Source organism: Lepisma saccharinum, chromosome 2, assembly GCF_977018435.1.
Source record: "Lepisma saccharinum chromosome 2, izLepSacc3.1, whole genome shotgun sequence".
Lineage (NCBI taxonomy): Eukaryota > Metazoa > Arthropoda > Insecta > Zygentoma > Lepismatidae > Lepisma > Lepisma saccharinum.
Window position 1 is genome coordinate 165,617,163 of NC_139230.1, and position 24,230 is coordinate 165,641,392.

The following is a 24,230-nucleotide window of genomic DNA, read 5'->3' on the forward strand; positions in this document are numbered from 1 at the left end:
CATTTGACACCAGTCTCGACTACAAACAATATTTGTTTAAAGGTGACTTGAGAGAATGTTTGACTTTTCAGAAGTCTGCATAAGCAAATGCACCAGTTAGTTTACGGAAGTGTGCCAAAAATGAAAGTGAATACCGTATTTACGTGTGTATGGTGTGCGTGCGTGTATAATCCGCACCCTGGTTATTGATGGGTAAAAGTTACAAAAAATTATATCTCGTTTATAATGCGCAGTACAATCCAGTTTCAAGAAATGGCTTCCTTAGTTGTAGGTCGTAGAGCTGTTGCTATGCTGATCGAGAGTGAAGAACATCATACCTATTCAATGAGTCACCTGTTGCTATGTGGACCAAGAGGAGAATATCCTCTTGTGTAAACAGTAAGTCTCCAACCCATGCCACCTCGCCCTTCTCTTTCCACTGTGTTTAGCATCCCAAAGCTTTCACACTTTAACCACCTTATTTATTCTGTAATAGTATAAAGCGAGATCAAAATTACATTATGGATTTGCAGTGCTCAGGAAGTTATTTTCTATTATTTCTCCTCCAACAAATACTGCTGATATGCATCCCATGTGATGGAAGGTGTAGGCTCGAATTCTGCCACAGTTGCACTGCTTTCTTGGTGTCGCAGAACATTACATTACAAAGTGAAAAATTGTGTGAAATGGCCTTCAAAATTTTATACATGGTTTTGCTCATTCCTTCTTTACTTTTCTAAAAAAACTTCAAAATATATACTTTTTCCATGACTAATATATAGAGGCACATATTTTTGGTAAATAAAAAAGCAAAATTTAGGTATAAAAACTGAGTCAATTTCGGGTTCAAAAGCGGTAAATAAAATAAAATATCGGTGTTATAGCGGTGAAAAATCAGATGAAAAGTGGTATATAAAAAGACATTTTGGTTTTAAAATTGTGAATATAATCCTAAATTTGATTTTAAAACTACACTTATTCCACAGAACTAAAATTTCACTTCTAATAGCACATTATCAGAGTATTAAGTTTATTTCTGTGTAAAGGAGTCCATTTTTGCTTCTCCAATATTAACAGCAGAATTAATCAATTTTCCGGGAATTGCATAACTCTCAGGATAATTCAGACCTCAGAAGGTGTCGCATCGGTGAATAAACCCTAAATTTCGTGTTTAAGAGTTAATTTCGCTTTTTGTAGTTCATTTCGCATTATTTCGTGACAAAACATGGTGACAAAATGCATCTCACACCTTTCAAAAACCTGAAAAATTAACACTACAATGTGTTTTTTCAAATTTCGTTTTTTGTCAAAAACGAAATATGCATGCCCCTGCTAATATACCATTTATATGAGGCACATTCAGGACCTTCAAACTAGCAGTTAGCAGCACAAGATTTCTTCCATTAAGGAATTTACACACTCCATATATATATATTATTATTTGGCCAGTAATACATTTTAATTATTGTTTTCTTTTTCCTTATGTTTTCTTTCATCCAAAGCACCATAGGAATCGGAACGTTCCTCCATTTTGTGATGAACTTATTTCAACCGCATTTCACATTAGTGTCGTTATCTTGAATGGAATACTGTTGCCATATTCAGAAACTGCAGGATTTAAGCTTTACAACAATATATAACATGATAGGGTTCCCTAAACATGAAAAATCAATGCAAGTGTCCCAAAATCATGGAATGACCCAGTACGGTTTCATGTTGGCTGTCAGAATTATTCTGTGCATAATATGCACCACAGTTTTTGGGAGCAAAAATTTTGGAAAAAAGTGCGCATTATACATGAGTAAATACAGTAAGTGGTGTTTAGCGATGGATGATATCGGAAATTTAATTTTATGATATATCAAGAAAATATCATCACAGGCAATACAATACGATATTTTTTTCACATCGTGATATCTGTGATACATTGTTTCCACAATATATATCACCAAATACCATGACGATATATCACTGACACAATATATATTGCCAAATATCATGACAATACATCACTGACACAATATATATTACCAAATATCATGATGATATATTGCAGATGATATATATCACCAAAATATCTTGATGATATATCACCAACATGATATATATATCACGATATATCATCTGGATATTAACCTCAAGGAATGGTCTGTATTACAACAATAGTTACAATATCTAAGATAAAGAAAGGACAACAGTTTTAAAACAGGGAAAGACATATCATATCAAGTATGTTTCAACATCATTGAAAATACTGTTATCGATATTATTTCATACCTTCCTGCACTAATGGAACTACTGGATTCATTTCGATGCCTTAATCGGCTAGGCACAGGCACAGCCACAGGACTTGTGCGACTTGAATGAGGAGAACGAGGTCCAGAGTTTTGCCCAGAAAAGCTATTCATTCCTGGAAATGTGCAAGGACTAGATTCTAAACTGGACTGAAGGTAAGCTGGCCATGTCATTTGGGAATTACATGGAATATTACTGAAATAGAAAAATCGGAATTAGAGCCAAATTTTCAAGATATATTTCTAACATATTTATATAATCAATATTTCTTAACCATTGATATATATGGACATGCAATTTAGCCCACTCTATCAAATACACATGCATATGCAATGGAACCTTGATTTTGCACATTTTTTCACAACAATATACATTCAACTTTCTTGGTCCCAATATAATTAAACATTAGAACTATTTCCTGCATTATATATTTTCCCACATTTTGAGTCAATGAGCTCAAGGTCCCTGAATAAAGTATAATTGAGTCTCCCTAGTATAAACACAAAACAAAAAATTAAATTATCAGTGTTGAAGAGGGAACCACAAAGATCTCGGGCACTTGCAAAGGAACACCCATGACCAGGCTAAGATTCAAACCTGAACTATTTGGAACTGAGATAGAGACAACAATTCCACTCACTCACTTACAATTCCACATCATAATATTAAGCTGAACTGCATTTACAGTAGTAGAATACATTATTCTTGTTAGCAGATATCTTCTTTCAAATACTGACACTCTGCTGTTAAGTCATGGGTGAGAAAACTTCGGAAATAACAAAAAAACATAGCAACTCCTACTACACAAATGTCAGCAAATAGTGATGTTATGGAAAGTTAGCAAATATAAAAATATAATAAGAATGAAAATAAACATGTGATATCTAAATGTTCCCTATATAAACTAGCCCAACTTAATCTTCAAACCTAGGCTATGTAACATACGTAGGCAGACCAAAGCTAACCTAATATAACAAAACCTAATCCTAAATTAACCAAAATATGCTAGAGAAATGTATCGTGTGAGAAGTTTTTCTACTAAGGTCATCTCAACTTTTCTGCTCAAGGCTTGGAACAATATACAGGTTAATTAAAATTAGATATAACATCTGCAAGAGAGATTAGTTCTTACGAACAGGGTTCCCACTGGACATCACGTGGAAACTATATAAATAAACAAAACACTGCAACTGGCACTTTGGCCTAGTGCATTCCTAAAGTCAGTAAAATAACTGGCTTCAACAAATTCAAAAGGCTAGTTACTTTTGTTCAAATCATTTTAACATAGCATACATAAATAACAATAGTGAAGTACATGAGAGTTTATGAAAGAACTAAAGCTGATTGGTATAATTCCATTGTAGATGTGTAGAAGGTAAAAATGAATGAAGTAAGTGTTGTAAGCTGCAGGTAGAAATCTAAAAGAACCATGCCAAAAGGAGTGTCAATAGAAACTTATTGAATATCACAGAAACTTCGCACAATGTAGTGCTCAAAAAATCTTAAATGTCCAATTAATTGGTTGATTTTTATTGATAAACACATTAATGCCTAAAAAGATCTCCTCTAATAAATAATAAATGCCTCATTACACATACATAAAGACATTAATGCCTAAAAATATCTCCTGTATTAAATAATAAATACCTCATTACACATATATTTTGCAAACTTTAACGAGTACTATGTAACTAACATTTCCAAAGCATTTAATTTTATTGCAATAATACAGATCTGACAAGATATCTTACAGCTAATATTAAAGATTTCATGTCACATACCCATTGGCTTGCTCTTCATTCAAGTCTGGTACAGTGTTAAAAAACACTGGCGGATTATCCTGACTTTTACTACTGATTGAACTACAGGAACTATTAAGACTCATATTTGAACCTCTCGAGCTGATATGGCAGTCACCATCAAACAAAACCCCATCAAGATGAGTATCTGAGTCATTTCTCAGCACTGGATGCTTGCCTTTTGGCCTGAAATAGCAAAAATATACAAGAATGATTTCTATTCAATGCAGAATGAAATATTTACACGTAATTGGAGTTTGACACAAGAAAACTGCACTGGTCCTCCCAACATTGAATTCAAGAACAAGGAATCAAAACCTTAGCATAAAGCCATCTACATAACAAGTTTCATCCCTACATCATGTGGCAAATATCAGCTCTGTTGCTTTGTGTGTTGTAAGTGCTCTAAGACACTATGTCAATAAGTGGAAAAAGCCAGTGATAGAAACTTTGGTAGTAATTGCTTGTCATGCATATATGAATTTGATTGAATTGTTGTTTTAAATCCATTTTATGCACAGATAGGCTAATTGGGACTGGACCTACAGTTTAAAGTGGGATCCGAACGACTGTGCAATGTGTCTCCACCAGGTATCGAACCTGGTTCCCCTTGATTACAAGGCAACGATGTTTCCACTATGCCATCGGAGAGGCCCTTATGTGTATTTGAATAACAGACTGTTTTCAGATGGGAGAGAAGACATGAAAAATGATCTTACTTGTTTCAAAAGTGCTTAGTGCAGGATGTCTACTAAATGTCTGTTTTTAAATTCCAGGTTTTTTCCAGGTCTATTTATATTATTTTCCAGGTCTATATATTTTTAAACAAAGAAAAGTTGTTATTGTTAATAACTCCTACCAGAAGGCCAGTTGAGAAAAATTTGCAGTAACTAACAAAAGCAAGCTGAGTTATCACCTTTAACTGCCATGTAATTCATATCCCTTGGTAGTAGTATATTTTTTACATTCTGTTTTTACTACAAAAGTTCTAAAAATTATTAATTTAAATTCTAAGCATATGTTAATTTATTTTTACAAAATTTACTCATACTCATACAAAATTTATTCATAAAATATACTCATACAAAATGTACTTTGCGCTTGTACAATAATTCTGTAAGTAACAAAAACAAACAATGTGTTCAGATTGGAGTTCTTTGAGTATCCCCGTGGTCGCCATCCATGTACTCACAAACCATAAGCCCCTAAGTGAAGTGGACATATGTAGTGAAAATGGTAACTTTGAGAAAAATCCAGGTTTCTGGTTAAATTCCAGGCTATCCAGGTACAAAAGTAGATTCCAGGCTAATTCCAGGTCAGTAGACACCCTGTTAGTGTGATTCAGATACTGAATATTTATTTAAAGCAATGGTTGGTCTGGTTAACTTGGATAGGGAAATTGTTAAAGCAGTTCCCACTGAAAATTAAACTGCAGTCTTTTCAAATCAACACATGAGACACTTTTCCAGTGCTGCAGTTTCCCATTCAAAAAAAAAAAAATAATAATAATAATAATAGCACCTTTCAAAAATATATCTACATGGCATGCAATTAAGTTTCAGTCAAGAGAAGGTAAATTGACATTACACACTTATTCCATGTCACTGATTCACTTCTCATTTCTTTTCCAAGTCTGACATCCACCCAACATCACACACACATTTTTACATAATCACATTACAACATGCAACATTTTGTATATAAATTTATTATAGCCTGGTACTTTCAAGTGTGTGCATGTATTAAATATGACTGAAAAAAGGTAAGGTGCTGCTCATCAAACAAGTTTGTACTCATCACTAGAGCCTCAAATTACAAAACAATGTTACTACAGTGAAAACACAGTTATACATTTCACAATAGTATGTTTTTCATGTTAGAATGTTTCTTTCTGGCGGTCCCTGCAAATTTCCATAAGACTGCATACTATTATATTTCAGTTATACAATTTTCAGATATACGATTTTTCCAGTTATACGTTCAATGAGTTTAATCCCAACAAGGAAAAAACTTCCGTTGTACGATTTTAACTGTGATTGCTCAAAAGAATGCTACTCTTGGAGTTCAAGATTTCCATGATGATAACATCTGCCACCCATTCCCATACAGATTTTCTTATCAGCTACAACCAGGGGACCAGGCTCTCAACTTGGAATTCTACTTTTGTCGCTAGCATCAGAGGGCAGGGGATGGACTGCAGACTGGCCTGTGCTAAATAATTTTGCTTTTGTTCTTTGCATTATGAACTGACATACGTCAAGCTGTCAGAGAAAAGTCACTGGCGCCACACTTCCAAGCCTGTCATAAACATTACAAACAAGCTGAAGAAAGGGAGGGGGAGTCAACAGCAGTTTGCAGGTGGGGAAAAGTTCCACTGTCTTATTACCATGATATTTAAAGATAATAGAGTTGTTGAAGACAGAGAAGCCAGGGCTGGGTTATTTTCCCAGAGGCAGAGCTGTATGCCACCAGGTGCATCCCCAGGTTGCGGATAGGGGAACGGCCAGCAGATATGTTGGCTAGCTGGAAACAGTCGCAGACAATCAGCAGCAGGATTGGAGGAGGCAGCAAGATGTGGAGTGGCAACTGCATCTCAGTAAATACTGCAAGGCTCCGATGAAAATCCTACGATGTGTCGAGGATAGCCGCCACTAAATAAGCTCAGCCCATGCTGCCTTGCAGGGAGGGGAGGGATCCACAAAGGCTAAGGGAAGGATACCCTGACAGAAAACAAAGGGTGGGGCAGACTCATAAGGCATAGTGAAGCCAGCTGACCTAGGGGAGTAAACCCTGAACAAATCCTAGTACTCCAAGAATGGGGCCGACAACCCCATCCCACAAAAAGAACCACGTTACTAGATCTCAAAAAAATGTAGCCTGACAGATCTACCGATGATGGACTGGCGTGAACAATGGACAAGCGAATTATGGAAAGGGAAGGGATCTACATGTAGGGAGCTGGAATGTGCTATCTTTGTATAGGGCAGGTGCATTGAGGATATTGCTGGATCAACTAAATAATTATAAGCCTGTGATAGTGGCATTGCAAGAAGTACGTTGGATTGGAAAAGAGAGAAGCAACTGTCTTCTATAGCTGTGATGAAAGGCTGCATATGCTAGGAACTGGGTTTCTAATACATAAACATCTAAAACATCTAGTGATAGGATTTAAAGCTATAAATTCAAGATTATCGACATTAAGAGTTAAAGGAGAGTTCTTTAATTACAGTATAATCAATGCACATGCACCCATGGAAGTATCCACAGATGATGTAAATGAAGATTTCTATGATGCGTTAAGAGAAAGAATTTGAAGATTGTCCAAAAAATGACATAAAAGGAGTAACTGGGGACTCAAATGCCCAGATAGGCATTGAAGACTTGTATGAACCAACAATTGGTAAACAAAGTATGCATAAAGTAACAAATAACAATGGTATGAGGCTAATAATGTTTGCCAAGTGAATGGAGGACGGGTATTATAGTACTTATCCACAAGAAAGGAGACATGGAGTGTGCAAACTATTGTGGAATTACATTGCTGAATGTTGACTATAAAGTATTTGCAAGAAATATATAAAAGACTACTACCATACGTAGAAAAGTGCATTGGCCCATATCAATGTGGGTTCAGGCCAGGAAAATCTACAATTAACCAGATATTCACCTTAAGGCAAATACTGCAGAAAACTCTGGAGTTTGGGATAGGAACGCACCATCTATTTATTGATTTTAAATCTGCATATGATAGTATAAACAGGGCCCAACTATATCTGGCAATGGAAAACCTTGGAATTCCAATAAAAATTACTAAGAATGACGAGGATAACCATGGAGGGCTCTAATAGTAAGATAAGAGTAGGAGGACAACTCTCAGAACCTGTTGAAATAGAAAATGGACTAAGACAAGGCAATGTGCTGTCCTGTTTGTTGTTTAACATTGCCTTAGAGAAGGTTATACAGTAAGCTCGGGTGCAAATTAGGGGTACCATGTATTATAAGTCAATCCAGATACTAGCATATGCGGATGATGTGGACATAGTAGGAAGATCTCTACATGCAGTGGAAGAAGCATTTCTGGCCATATAAAGGGAAGGAAAGAAAATGGGATTGGTGTTGAATGAAGGGAAGACTAAGTACATGGCAGCAGGTAAAGCACACAGATATAATGCATTACCGACCGTAACAATGGCTAATTATACCTTTGATAGAGTGGATTCCTTTATCTACCTGGGTTCTGTTGTGACATATGAGAATGATTCACAGGAGGAAGTAAAGGCACGACTTATAGCAGCGAATAGGGCCAATTATGGACTACAGAGACATTTTAATAGCACAATATTGTCCAGAACAACTAAGTTAACACTTTACAAGACACTGATAAGACCTGTATTGACCTATGCTGCGGAAACTTGGACCAGTTCAAGGAAAGATGAACAGCTGGTAGAGACCTTTGAAAGAAAGATATTACGAAGAATATTGGGACCAGTATGTGAGAATGGAAAATGGAGAAAGTGATTTAATAAGGAGCTCTACGACTTATATCAAAAACCAACAGTTATTGGTGTAATAAAAGCGGCAAGATTAAGATGGGCAGGTCATGTGATGCACATGAGTCATAGTGACCCTGCAAAGAGAGTGATGTTGGATAGCCCAGGTGGACAGAGGAAGAGAGGAAGGCCTAAATTAAGATGGGTGGATGAGGATGTTCGGAAGCTCCAGTATAGAAATTGGAAAGCTGTGGCAAAAGGTAGAGATAGATGGAGACAAATCACAGAGGAGGCCAAGGTTCATCAGTGGACTGTAGCGCCATAAGAAGAAAAAGAAGAAGACACAGAAGTTGCAGCTTTTTTTATACAAATGAAATCCCAGATAAACAAATTACTAAACACTGTTTTTTAGCATGTGAATGCTCAACAGCTGCATCTTTTTTTGAAAAATTTAAATTCTAAATGTAAGAATGAGTAAAAAAGCAACATTTTAAGTAACATCCAACAATTAAGCAAGGCAAACGGAGGCAAAGGCCATTGGTTTTAAATTTTCCGTAATACAAAAATTTCCGAATGCTGTAATTTCCATATTTTATTTAAAAGCCATAGCACAAGCATTACATATCCTCATAGGGTGGTCATTAGTCATGCTTCCCTAGAAATTTAGTCCATCCAGCATTTATAGGGCCGGTGCTAGGAGCGAAATTCTGGACATTGCCTTCAAGCTGGCAACACTGACACTTCATATATATATTTTTTTTACTCAACAAATATCAATCTGATTTCAACGAAACTTTGCATGGTTATAGGAATGTACCATCACTACATACTACATTTTTTTTTCATTCACTTCGCTCTATTGAGGGGGGCACAGGGGCGTGCCATATGTAATTTTTTTTAAAAAGGAAATTCAATTTTCTCTTTCTTCATTAACAATAATTATTGGGAGGCACTATGTATAAATTTTACCTCCGCTAAAAGAATGTTTTGTTTTCTTTAAGAAAGAAAACAAAATCAATTTCATCTCTCCACGACAATTAGTTCTCAAGCAACGATTTTTTTTTGTACTTCGGGGCAAGTTTGAATAGCACATGCTTGATAAGGAGCTGGCTTCAACAGGAATACAGGCATACGAGGCTCCGTCCACTAAAGGTTTCAAGGCCACTTTATGCACAGACGGCTACTTGGGACTGTTTCCAAACCTACAGTTTCAAGTGAAATCCGAACCACTATGTGCCTCCACCGGGTATCTAACCTGGGACCCTCAAAAATCCTGGGCGCACCACTGGCTCTAGTGTTCAAAAGGAATATTATTGTGTTATCCACAAGATAAGAGTTACGGTTTTGTTTATCAGAAGGCAGGATAGGAACAAAAGTGGAATCCTTGATGTTGGATGAGTCGTTGCTGTCAGAAGTGATATCTGCAAGCCACTGCTTTGGAAGAGCCAGACAGACATAACACTGGTGCCCTCCAGACAGACTGGCACCAAGGGACAGGTGGCGGAACAGAAGGTTCTGCGCATTTTAAAGATAAAAAACTTGTTCATTCTTTTTTTTAATCAGTAGCATGCTTATTTTTGAACCAAGTTGCAGAAAGAAAGGGGGAAGGATTATTGTATTGTAAAGAACACATGAGCAATATTAGCAGTTTCTTTTTTACACTAGTTCCTAAAACAATTTTGGATAACCAAGTTACTTTCCCGGCAAACAAGAAAGGAATTTTTTCCAAGCAAGTTCCCCTTCCTTTTCGCACCCGCCCACCCCCTCTCTCTCTCTCTCATTTAATTATGTAAAAGCGTGAATAGTGATTGAGCCATGTTCTCAATTGTCCACATACTTTGTATTGTATTGATTTGGTGTTTAAAGTCCACTTTATGCACAGAAAGGCTAATCGGGACTGGACCTATAGTTTAAAGTGGGATCCAAACCACTTGTGCCTCCGCTGGGTATCGAACCCGGGACCCCTTCATTGTGCACCTACGTTTTTGTGAAGGGGTTGGAGAACAAAGACACCTCAATCACACTTTTAGAATGTTTAGTTTGAATTGATGTTTTAAGTCCACTTTGTGCACAGTAAGGCTAATCGGGACTGGACCTACAGTTTAAAGTGGAATCCGAACCACTATGTGACCCCACCGGTTATCGAACCCAGGACCCCTTCATTACAAGGAGATGACACTACCACTGCACCATGGGGGAGGCACTTTTAGAATGTGTTAAAACACTAAAGAAAACTTCATTCACTGACTATCAGTTTGGTAATAGTGCGCTTGTTCACCGATCTTAAGGCAGGGGTTCAAGGGTGGATGGTGAATGAATGAGACTGCTGCAAAAGCAAGGAAGAGGGGAGGAAGAGGTCGCCTGAGATATGGAACAGGCTTCTGGTAAATTTTGTCATTGGCAGGGCTTGGAAAACGTACAAAGTGGGGAAATGAGAGTTAAACATAAGGGTAAACATAAGATCCGAGATAAATGTCCTGATGTTCAACATGCTTTTGGCTGAACGGATTAAGCAAGTAAACTTTGCTTATACCCCTTCCACCCTCTAGTACCTTCACTCTCATGATTTTGTGGATTTACAATAACGATTTAGAACAGATTAGTGTAATATAGCAAACTTTGGTGTGTATGTAGTACTCCTTTTCTTTCTTTGTGTACTTAATTTTATAATTTTAATTATCTTTCAATAATACGTTTTTCTCAGTTATACATTTTTTCCCTTCTGTCCCCCATAAAACGAATAACTGAGATTTCACTGTATTGAAATTCCAGAAATTATTTCCATAAGCTGGCAACACTGTTGCTCTTAAACATTATTTTTTTTTCCTACAAAAAGTACCAGGTTGCTTTCAACAAAACCTTGCATGGTTGTAGGAAACTACTGTTAGATACTACATTTTTTAATTCACTTCGATCTATTGCGGGGGCCAGGTTTTTCTTTTAATTTCAATTTTTTTTATATATAAAACACTAAATATTGGAAAGCACAATGTATAAATTTTACCTCCGCTAAAAACCCTGTCTTTGAGAAAAAAAGAAAATCGATTTCATCTCTCTACAATAATTAGTTCTGAAGCAGTGATTTCTTTTTCACTTTGTGGCAAGTTTGAACAGCACACACTTGTAAAAAAGTCCCATCCGCAGAGGCTATCCAGGTGCACAAGGCTCCGTCCACTAAAGGTTAAAGAAAAAATTTACCATGGGAATGGCTACATCATGGAGGTGATGCAGGAGATGATGCTTTCTGTACCCAGGATCAGTCCCTGCATTTTTATATCTATCTATCTATATATATATATATATATATATATATATATATATATATATATATATATATATATATAATCAAATAAGGTAAAAGGAAACACTCACTGGACAGTAGGAAAATTCAAAATTTTCGCTAATTTATAGCATCATCGGTGTGAGAAGAAACAGAAGACGGAACCGAACTTCTCACACCGATGATGCTATAAATTAGCGAAAATTTTGAATTTTCCTACTGTCCGGTGAGTGTTTCCTTTTACCTTATTTGATTTTTACTTAGCCCTTTTGGCCCTCCTTGCTTTTATCCATTATATATATATATATATACACACACACACATGGTGGCATAAGAGGTGTGAAGGTATGGAGGTATGGTCCTACAAAATCTCGAGCTCTGATACTGAAGGTGATACAAACAGCATAGAGGGTGATTCTAAAGGTATAGTACAAACAAAAACCACAGATACCTCCCATGAAATAGAGACGAAAGTTCCCCTTCCACTTTGCCGAGAGATGCCTCCGTGAGGAGCTAGACAATGCCGAAAACGTGTGAAAATGAACTTCACACCTCTGTACAGCCAGTACCAGTGAAGATAGAAAGGCGGAACAAAAGAAGTCAAAAGGAACACCAAAGTTGCCCATCCGAAAAACACTAGGCGGCAGCTGCGCAACGCATGCGCATGGGGTTCCACAAAGGAAATAGGAGTGTCCCGCAAGACAAGTGAAGGGAAAGGGTAGCGATCGACAACGGTAGGGACAAAAGAAGCTACGAAGCATGAAGTAACAATTGCACAGCGGGAAACAAACACCATGACTGAAGCAGTGCAGTCGAGAAAAGTAGTGCGGGGTTGCAGAACCACGGGAGGACGACGTAGGATGTAAAAACACACCGAGAATGCAAGCAAAGTGGTCCGTGACACTCGACAGGCAACAGACGCGTACATGGTTTGGGGCAGAAATGGCGGCGCTGGCGGTGCAGCGCAAGGGGAGTCCCCAAAACACAGTGGGGAGACACCGCAGCAAGAACAAAGCACGGTGCAACAAAAGAGAAAGAGGACCGGATGGGGAATGGTACCTGCCAAGGAGACAACAAATGCAGGACGAGGGATTCCCCGTAGAAGCAAGGAGGGGATGTCACACAGAGGTCCTGCGCCTGCAGGACAAACACAGCAACTACGGGCACAGGAGGTTATTGCTAATGAAAAGTGCACGTACAGATAGGACCACGTACCCCGTACTGACATTGTAACAAACGTCGTGATGGGGCCTAATCAGCCTCTTAGAAATGAAGCCGGAGACACATCGCTGGGTGGGAGCGGGCGAAAGGCTGCTGGAGTGTTGTACGGACCCTACCACTCCGTACGGTGGACGACACTAATGGACAAGGTCGGAATGTTTCCATCCCGATCACCAGGTCCACCATTCCCAGACCTGACACGGCTGCTTGCTTCCGAGCGCAACCCCAGCCGAACAACTCGAGTCCCTCCTCGGCCGCAGCCTTCTGCTCCGAAACCAAGCGTGGCCTCACACCACCGCAGCCGCGTGGGTGTGAGACTGGGCCGAGCAAGGCTGGACAGATAAAATGCGTGGGACAATCGTGTAATGAAGCTATGTGGGAGTATGCACGTCTGTTCAACTGCTGGGTTACCCCACATTGGTGTACACAAACACCACACGATCATACGTAGTGCTCCCTGTAGGCTCGAGCAAGACGGACGAAGTACGTGTTGTGGGTGAATGGGGCAAGAATGAAGGACGTTACATGTGTTCCACGATGACAAGCCCCCAGAGTACATGGCCCCACCTGACGGCAGTGGTCAGGTAGTAAAGAGCACAGGCACGACTGGCTCAGAAACGTCAGCTGATTGTACCACAGCGCCGTGCGGACGTGTGGGCTGATTGGAAGTGCAGCGTCAGGGAGCGTGTCAGTGAAAGAGCCGGTGCGGTGGTGGTGTGCTTGACGTACGACAATTGAGTACGTTGTTTCGAAGCCATTGTGACCAGTGTGTGTGTGTGTGCCACCTGTGCACTGCAGTACAGTATTCCATAATTGGCACTATCCTCACCATACCATGGAACGCTACACATTTGTAGAACTGAGGGACATGCATTTTGTCTACGGCCTTGCAGATGGCAATGGCCGAGCAGCTGCACGCCTTTATCACTGACGGTATCCGGAGAGGCGACAACCCGACAGCAGGTTGTTTTCGAACGTGCACCGTACCCTTTGTGAATCGGGTGTGTTACGTGCAGGCCATCATGTCGGTCACCAAAGACATGTGCGCACAGCGGCGGTCGAGGAGGACATACTTGCTCGCGTGGACGACACACCGTCCACTAGCACCCGTAGCATTGCACGTGCAGTGGGAGTATCACAGTCGACAGTGTGGCGTGTCCTTCATGATGATCTGCTGTATTCTTATCATCCACAGCAAGTCGATGCGTTGCAGGCTGGGGATTACCCACGACGTGTGGAATTCTGTCAACGACTGTTGCAGTTTTGTACCGACGATCCCCGTTTTTTGCGCCATGTACTTTTCACGGACGAGGCAACATTCACCCGTGAGGGCATCTTCAATTGCCGAAACAGCCATGTGTGGGATTATGAAAATCCACATGCAGCAGTCGAGGTGCACCATCAGACCCAGTTTGCAGTGAATATCTGGGCAGGTATCATCGATGAACAGATTATCGGTCCATACCTGCTGCCACCACGTTTAAATGGCCGCCTCTATCACACCTTTCTTGCATCAGTCCTTCCAGAGCTGCTAGAAGATGTACCCCTCAACGTGCGACATCGTATGTGGTTTCAATTGGATGGAGCGCCTGCACATTTTGATGGCACAGTGCAAACCCTTTTGCACCACACCTACCCACAGCGCTGGATCGACAGAGAGGGCCCCGTCCCCTGGCCCGCCCGTTCGCCTGACCTCACACCAATGGATTTCTTCTTGTGGTGGGGCCATGTGAAAACACTCGTCTACGAGACCCCGGTGCCTGACAAGGAAACATTGGTAGTGCGGATACTTGCAGCATTGGCCGAGGTGTGTACCATGCCAGGGATTTTTGATAGGGTTCGCCAGAATTTCCTGCGACGCTGCAAAGCCTGCATTGAATGTGGTGGTCGTCAATTTGAGCAACTTTTGTAACAACGTCAGTCCGGGGTACGACTACGTACTACGTACTATTCCTATCTGTAAGTGCACCTTTGCGTGGCAATAAACCTCCTGTGACCGTAGTTGCTGTGTTTGTCCTGCTGGCGCACGACCTCTGTGTGACATCCCCTTGGTGCTGCTACGGGGAATCCCTCATCCCGCATTTGTTGTCTCCTTGACAGGTACCATTCCCCGTCCGGTCCTCTTTCTCTTTTGTTGAACCGTGCTTTGTTCTTGCTGCGGTGTCTACCCACTGTGTTTGGGGACTCCCCACGTGCTGCATGTGTTTGTTTCCCGCTGTGCAATTGTTACTTCATGCTTCATTGCTTCTTTTGTCCCTACCGTTGTTGATCGCTACCCTTTCCCTTCACTTGTCTTGCGTGACACTCCTATTTCCTTTGTGGAACCCATGCGCATGCGTTGCGCAGCTGCCGCCTAGTGTTTTTCGGATGGGTGACTTTGGTGTTCCTTTTGACTTCGTTTGTTCCGCCTTTCTATCTTCACTGGTACTGGCTGTACAGAGGTGTGAAGTTCATTTTCACATGTTTTCGTCATTGTCTAGCTCCTCACGGAGGCATCTCTCGGCAAAGTGGAAGGGGAACTTTTGTCTCTATTTCATGGGAGGTATCTGTGGTTTTCGTTTGTACTATACCTTTAGAATCACCCTGTATATTACAGCCATTGTTCATGCTCTCCTCTAAAACTTCTTTAAAATTTCAGTACACATGTGAAAATACTCACTTACTTGTGAGAAATGCAAAAATTGTATTTTGTGCAAAAGAAGTTGTTAGAAGGTACAAAAATATAAGGTTACTAAGAAACAGAGCTAACCTCATGCACATCCCTTCTCTCATAACAATAATAATTATAATGAAATTTGGCTTCTGCATACCTGGGAACTACACTAAATTCATCCTCTTCTATATGTTTCAGAAAATAAAAACAAAAGAAAAATATTTCTTCTCCCTTGTTTAGTCGATCCTCCAAGTTATGACCAAACAATAACCAGTCATATGCAATTGTAAAATACAGCATCTGCACAGGATTCAATGACTGATGCACTACACCATCTGCCCACAAAGATAAGCGCAATAGAGAGATGAAGAGTGGTGTTCGGTCCCACCCACTGATACAGTGAATCAAAAGACCAGTACTGTTCTCTTGAAGGTATCGTAGCAGTAATTTCATGTAGTTTTGAGTTAATTTCACTAGGTCCCACAACTGCAAAAGAGTAAACATCAAATTAACATAAAAATTACTAATAGGTTCTCATGTGTTACACTTATCAATTAAAACTAACTTCTCAATATATGCACTTGATTAAAAAAGAAATAAGACTGTTCCATGCAATTCAATTTTTGTAAACTCTGTTCAAAGCTTTCAACCCGTTCTTAGGGTTATCGTCAGGCAGGAAAACTTGCAGGTTGGGAGAGGATTGCTTGCCTCCTCTACCAACCCGCATGTTTTCCTGCCTGATGATGACCCTGAATTGAATTAATTTGTTTCAAACTCAGTGAAACCTCAATTTTACGTTCCCGAATTTTACATTTCCCAGCATTATACATTCAATCTTCATGGTCCAAACATAGCAAAATGTTATAAAATTTACCTTGATTTTACATTTTCCCGCATTTTAAGTTCTTGCAGCTTGGTCCCCTGAAAAACGTAAAATCGAGGTTCCACTGTATCTCTTTTACTTTTCTGGTTACAAGTTAAGTCAGATTTTACCATGATTGTTCCTATCAAGTTATAATGTAGTATCGACATTACTCTACAATGTGAACAAACTACATTGACCTGAATCTTTCTAATAAAATTACATACATGTTCCATTTGAAAATCAATATATAAATTTGGGATGGGGCAAAGTAATTGGTGCTATATCGGTATTGGCCTTATAGACACTTCGGTGTATTGGTAAAATTACTGATAATTAATTTTACTGGTCCGATATATCTATAAATATATTCTTATAATTTAGTGCAATATTATGCCATTTTGTTACAATTTTTATGGGCATAAATGCATAATCTCTCTGCCCCACTTTTCTCAAAGTAAATGTCTAATATGCAGCACCTTTTGCATTGCAATCATCTGATTGACTGATTGACTTGGTGTTTTAAGTCAACTTTAAGCACAGAAAAGCTAATCAGGATTGGACCAACAGTTTAAAGTGGGATCCAAACCACTAAGTGCCTCCACTGGGTATCGAACGTGGGACCCCTTGACTACAAGGCAACAATGCTATACATGTCATCCTGATTCCAACCTCACTTTACTTCAAAGAAAGTTCTGAAAGATCAGTTCTCCCCCTAACAACCACATGTCAGGTCCACGTGGAGTCCAATAAATCATCCCTTGAAACCTTTCCCACCAATAGCGTTCGTCCAAGAAATGACAGCTCTCGTCAACTCTCTCGTCTCGTGGACTAATGAGATGTTGCTAATTCAGTTTCCTTAGAGATTTTTGAACATGAAGTTGCGGTTGCGTTATCCTTGCAAGGTTGGGTTGTGTTATGGTATTGTGCTACTTTTTTATACAATATAAAGACCTTGGGAGTATAACCTGGCAGTGAATGAATGGATGTCTAAACACTGCAGGCAAAAGTGACAACATCGTTTTACAGAAAAACAGGTGGTGGCTCGAAACCAGATACGGTTCCGGTCAGCTTCCTCTGGGGTTGTGTCAAAGATGCCGAACTGGCACTACATTCAGGACTTCAGCTATACCACTGCAATCATCTGGTAACATACACTTACTGAGGTGGTCAATGAACCATTAAGGTTCTTCAAGGACCATTTGGAATTTTATATCAGATTGACAGAATATCAGTTATCTGTATCAGTAAATTTTATATTGATACTTTTATCAGTATCAGCCAAAATTTTGTATCAGTCCTAGGTTGAGGTAAGTCATTTGCGTGTGTTTGCCCCAGCATTCATCTTCATGTCACTTTTGCCTAGAGGTAGAATAGTAACATAAAATTGCCCAAAATAAAAATCAACAATTATATATATTTGAATTTTATAAATTATAGGAAAGAAATCATTAAGTAGGGATGCATAATAAACCATTCAGTGCTGATGTTAATATGCATACTGGTCCATGAGATCAATATTATAACATAGCAGAACACTTGTAGAAAGTGTTCATGAGCGATAATATCATGTCAGATAAGGGCAGATATAACCCACCTGTGGGCATGCTGTCCAGGGAGTACGTAGATAAGTTGGTACTCGTGGACACATGTCAACATGAAGAAGAAAATGTCATTATAAACATATATATATCTTTAAATAATTTTAGTTTATTTCTCATATTGTGCCACACCGAAAATAAATTTAAAAATGCAGTTTCAAGTACACTGTATATGCTACAAGTGAACAATATTTGAATTTGAATTTTTGGGTGCATCAGCACTTAAAGGCTATTTTGCATCCATCATGTTACATGGTGTCCAGCCCCTTTCCTTACCTATTTTAACTGTAATGTCGTTTACTAAAATATTAAAACATTCTCGAACTTCGGTTAAAAGCTGAGGCTGTAAAGGAGCACTAGGCACATATATGGACAAAACACAGATGCCAGAGCCTTGTTAGTCTCAAAATGCAGTCCAGAATGTACTGCATGGAAGTGAGGTTAACAATTGGGTGTCCTACATGCAAGGATCACCCCTTACAACCCAAGTGAACAATATGTTTGTTGTATAATCTTATATGCAATTATTAAAATCAGCATTTCACCTTCAAAAATTTTACTTTGCAAAATGAAGAAAGTGTAATATGTGGGAATACAATGTAACTGGAGCCAAGCCAATATATCACTTAGGTCAGTACTCAGTGACACTTTTCGAGAGTGAGTATACCATGTGAATAAAACATTAAAATACTGACCAAAGGCAGAATTTATAGTATAAAAAATATATACACTAAAAAGGTAATGTTTCCACCCTCTAACAGGGTCTTCTTCAGATGAATATTCACAATAGATTGATGAAAGATACAAAACATTAGTGATCAGAATGCTACATTTTAAAAGTAGCTTTGCTACAGCTACCGCTACTTGGCCAAAAATGTAGCTTTGCTACAGCTACAGCTAAAAAAAGGTAAAGTGCTCCTCTGTGCTTAGCACCACGCCATGAAGGTGTATAGGGGGTGTGGGAGTAACGCCCCACACTTTCTTGATCCGGTCGTGAGTGGGGGTGATGTGATCAGCATCACGCCCCTGACCGCCTTTATCCCCCAGGGTTTCCCCCAGGTACCCATGTTCTTCGACGCTGGGTGGGCGCCGGGGCCACTTCCAACATTAGAAAAGTTCCCGGATTTCAACCTGCCGGGGATCGAACCTGGGACCTTTAGCATGGTAGTCAGACACGTTATCAACTGAGCCACCGCGGCCACAGCTACAGCTACATTTACCAAAAAGTAGCTCGCTACGCTACTCATGTGCCCTACTTCTGCATAAAAAAAAAACTTGAAATAACCACATGGATATTCAAAAGAAGCCCCTAGTATAGTTGTACTTACTCATTTCTCATTTCTGCAGAAAAGTCAATAACTCGTACATACTTTTTACAATACCATAAAATATATTGAGGAAACTGATGTGTAAGCACGAGTGTTCTAAACATATTGCAATTTTAAAATTTGTGAGCAAATATTATGATGAAAATAATTGGAATTCCAGAAAGTGTATGTCTATCATTCTTTTAACAATAATTTCTTGCTGGTGAGATCCTATGTACCAACAATGATCAATGATGTTAATGTACTGAGCCATTGAATGCTGGCACTATTGCTTTGTCATTGCTCATCCATTGAACGCTCGTTTCTGCACTGCAAGATGTGTTTTAATGACATTTACCTGTCTCTTACACCAGGGATATCCACAGAATTTGTGGCTCAAACGAGGCTTTTTTCCAGGGGGTGCAGCAAACAAGGCATGTTTCTCCCCAAAATAGTGAGTTCAAAAAATGTAGCTGTTAGCCACAATACATTCATATATGCCAGTTCAGTTTAACTATCTGTATATTAGATTTATTCTATACTAATGAAATAAATTACACAGATATCTATAATCTGTGATATTAAGATATTTATAATCTAGATTATACATATTTCCATGTAATAGACATTGTCTCTATGGACCTCCTGCAAAAGTAAGCATTATTGTCGAATTTTTCTTTGATGCTGTGGTCACATTCAAAAGTTTCCTCAAAATGCAGATAAGAAATGTAGCTGTAGCGAAATTTTTGCTACCACTACAGGAATTTTGTAGCTTTGCTACAGCTACAGCTATAATTTTCAAAATGTAGCGCCACTACAGCTACTGCTACAAATTTTGTAGCTAGCTACAGTAGCAACGCTACAAGTAGCGTGCTACTTCCAACCACTGCAAAACATCATCTTATGTATATACACTCCAGACAGGGTCCATACACAAAACAACACGAAGGCACCAGTCCTCATCTTAAAACATATCCTGTCAGGAATTCCTGTGTGTGGAGGGTGGAAACTTTACCTTTTTAGTGTATATATTTTTTATACTATAAATTGTGCTTTGGTCAGTATTTTAATGTTTTATTAACATGGAAGCAAGGCTTAACAGTGTTATACCATGTGGTATAAAATTGATAATTTAGAGGAGTTCAAATTTCCTATGAATCATGCAGTGTGCAATTGAAATGATCTTACACAAATCTAAAAATATTCTAAAGCAAAATTTTATGGACTGGCATGGCATAGTTACAATGCAATACTTCCATTTAAACATTTACAAATATCACATGCAATTGTAAATTTCAAGTAGTATTAGTATACAAAGGAATCTGAAAGAGTATCTGTATTGGAATCAGTAGAAAGTTGTATAAACTCAAGCCTAATCATAAGAATGTATGGGTAAGTGTAAAATATTTTTACTAATTTAGTAGCAGCTTAGAAATTATCACAAAACTATAATAATAACGGTAATAGTAAGAATTAAGTTCTCGCACCTTATATTCTTCCCAGTTAATTTTTAATTGTGTGCTAACTGGATCATCAGGAACTCCAATACTTGCATCAACATGCCCTTGACTCCAATCAAAAACAAGGCCTTCACCTGAATAATCATTGTCCCGATACTCTTTGAAGAATTCACATCCAGGATATGGAAGTGATATTATTGTAAAATCTGAGTACCTATTTTCTTTATCAACTTTTTCAGATGATGTCACACTGAAAGGAATAACTTTAAAATTACAGGTCTGAATACACTGAATATATTACTAGTACATACCCAACACAGGACTATTTTCATCAAGACATCTTAGCCATTATAAAGAGGTACTACAATGAAAAGTGAAGTGTAAGACTGTTTGCTGATTACTGTTGGACGATCCAAAGAGGAATGCCAAATTCAGAAAAAATCAACAAACCTCACATTGTTAAGTATGATGAACAGGGTCATGAATATAGGCAATATACCACTATATATGTATGTAATTTTTTACCTGGATGTTACTAAAAAAGTGCACAATGAAGAACAACTAGTTACTTATTTGAGTTTAGTGTGAAAAGTTCTCTTAGGATCAGGACTTTTCCTTCCTGAGCAAACAAAAAATCTTCATTTTGTTGACCAGTGTATTCTATCAATGACCAGTGTATTCTATCAATGACCAGTGTATTCTATCAATCAAATATAAAAAAAGCTAAAAAAACTGACAAATTTGAGTAACACCACACATACTATGCCCACATAAATGATCTAAGTTGATTAACACAGGCAAAAAATTAGTCTGTTCTAACAAACATATCAAAAGAGCACACTTAGCTAAATACTTTAATTCTCTCTAGAATCTTCCATTGGTGCATACTATCCAAATAACCTGCTTGTATCATTTGTGTGCTCATCAGTGAAACACACTGTAAATTTTAAAACTGTCCCGTCAATAACAACCATATGAACAAAAGCTATAATCATATTTTGCTGGATAATAACTATACCAGTTTTAAGTTTACGTACTTTACTCCAAACTTGACTTTCTTCTTCTCCACCATGAAGTCAACAATTGTTCCAATGTTAAGAGTCTTAAGCAATCTTATGTCCTGACTTCGAACACGATCAAACAACTGCCACTCACTTTGAGTTTGTGGCACTACAATTTCATCATCTGCTTCATCAATAGCATTGTCGCTACCAGAAAAAAAATAATCAAGTCCTGATCTCCCATATATTTCTGGTCCTCCAGACAATGTTGCTGACCTGCAAAGTAAAATCTGAGTTAGCAGAACTATATATATATATATGTGACATGTGGTGGTTCAAAATGCACTAGTATGTAAAGGATTTTATATTAATTTTTGTTATTTAGTGTCACTTATCTGCCGATTTTGGCTAATCGTGACAATGAGAATGAGTGATATGATGAAAGGACACTCACAAAGAACACCCATGACCAAGCTGGAATTCAAACCCTGGACCATTGGCATCATAACAATTGTGCTAACAACTCGGTCGCAGAACATACAAAAGAAAACGGGGGAAAGCTATTCTCTACGAACATCACAGGCTGAGATTTGAACCACAGACACATGACATCATAGCATGCTGTACTAAACCACTCTGCCACTGTGCCCGAGAACAAGAATCTGTGAGGCAGATAAAATAAAAATTGAAAGAAACAACAAGCTGTCATTGTTACTACTGTAATAACATATAGACAGACTATTAGTGAAATTATGAAAAACATGTTTCCAGTTGATATCTTCACAAGTTGCAAAATGTGACTTAGTTTTTAATCTGGATCCTATTTCAATCTATTAGGTCATCACTTTTCGCAACTATACAATTCTTATGTTTATAAACAAGATGGAAAAGTCATAACTTTTCTTGGATCTTTTTTGATGCACTAAATTTATTATTTATTGATTTTAGGTAAGTGGATAATGTAGTCCCATTCACATTTCTTTGGGCAACTTTCTTTGCACTTTATTGTATTTTTGGATTTGTGTGTGTTCTGACTTGATCGCAAATCGATGAGATGCAGAAGATTTGATTTAGTTTATTTTACTTCGCGTTTTGTGCCTCTTGGCTAATTTGCGAAGATGGGGATGAGTGATGAAATGATGAAATTGATGAATGGACATTCACAAACAACCAAGCCCAACTGGGATTCGAACCCGGGACCCTTGGCGAGATGCAGAAGAGAATAACCAGAACCAATACTTTATTCCAGACCTCGGCATAAGCGAAAGATTGACAAGGATTGTATATAAAGTCCCTTTAGGCTCAGAAAAGGCTAACTAGGGCTGGTTGCCAGGGGAGCTCTTGATTACAAGGTGGTAATGTTCCCACTATGCTAATAGGGAGGACTGATACCAACCTGGGTTTTTGGATTTTGCAGTATGAATAAATGTGTGTTCTTAATAAATCAAACATCAGTGTGTGGTTTAACACTAAGTGTTTTGATAAATTGTGTTTACCAAAATGTGTCTGTCACCTTTCAATACATGTAGCAACTCAAAAGTGAAGGACCAATTCAAATAGAGTCTGATTGCATTAAGTATATTGTGTACAATTGTAAATATATAGTTAATTTATATTTTTTATGCATATTGCTTATGACATTTGACTTTATTCATGTGAATCATGCTTCGACAACCAAGTTTTCACTTTTGACACTTGTATATCTTGCAGCAGGAATTTAAATGTCAAAGTTCAGTTTCGAATGATGATAGATACTGCATACATTTTTGATCTACCAAAATATAAATTCAGCAAAAAAAATTATGTTCATACTTATAACTACTCACCTGCAAATATGCTTTCCTTTATACAAAATTACTGGAAGAGGAAATCTTGCCCTGCAACGAGCAAATCTAGCTTTGCCAAAAAGTTCTTTCAGTTTCCCTGCATCATACATGCTTTCATAGATGGTACTTGTGCAGCGCTGAGGTTCTGGTTTCAGTATATTGCCTGAGCTCCCTGAGGGTTTTTCATATTCCAAAATTATTAATTGACTTGGATAGTGAGCACTCAGCTCCCCTGAACTGTTGTTTATAACCTAATTAACAGAATACATATTAGCTTCAAATAGCATAAACTACACACATCAAGAAAAAGACATGCTCACACAGGAGTTGGACAGCGAAAGTGGAACACTTTCATGAGCACAATTCAAATACTTCATATACAGGGTTCCCACGCAAACTCCAAATACATTTTCCCTGAGATTTCCCTGAGTTTTCCAGAATCCTCATATTTTTTCC

The 24,230-nt window shown here is 38.4% G+C and overlaps 1 protein-coding gene across 1 annotated transcript in view; it reads right to left on the reverse strand.

Annotated features, from left to right (window-relative positions):
• EDTP (Egg-derived tyrosine phosphatase) overlaps positions 1–24,230 on the reverse strand; it is a 59,025-nt gene that overhangs the window by 12,348 nt on the left and 22,447 nt on the right. Inside the window, exons 3-8 of the mRNA XM_083117658.1 lie at positions 23,775–24,025; positions 21,985–22,224; positions 20,975–21,197; positions 15,875–16,203; positions 4,056–4,259; positions 2,257–2,469 (exon numbers count right to left, since the gene is read on the reverse strand). Of these exons, the coding sequence (XP_082973784.1) occupies positions 2,257–2,469; positions 4,056–4,259; positions 15,875–16,203; positions 20,975–21,197; positions 21,985–22,224; positions 23,775–24,025 (1,460 nt within the window). The remainder of the gene's footprint in view (positions 1–2,256; positions 2,470–4,055; positions 4,260–15,874; positions 16,204–20,974; positions 21,198–21,984; positions 22,225–23,774; positions 24,026–24,230) is intronic.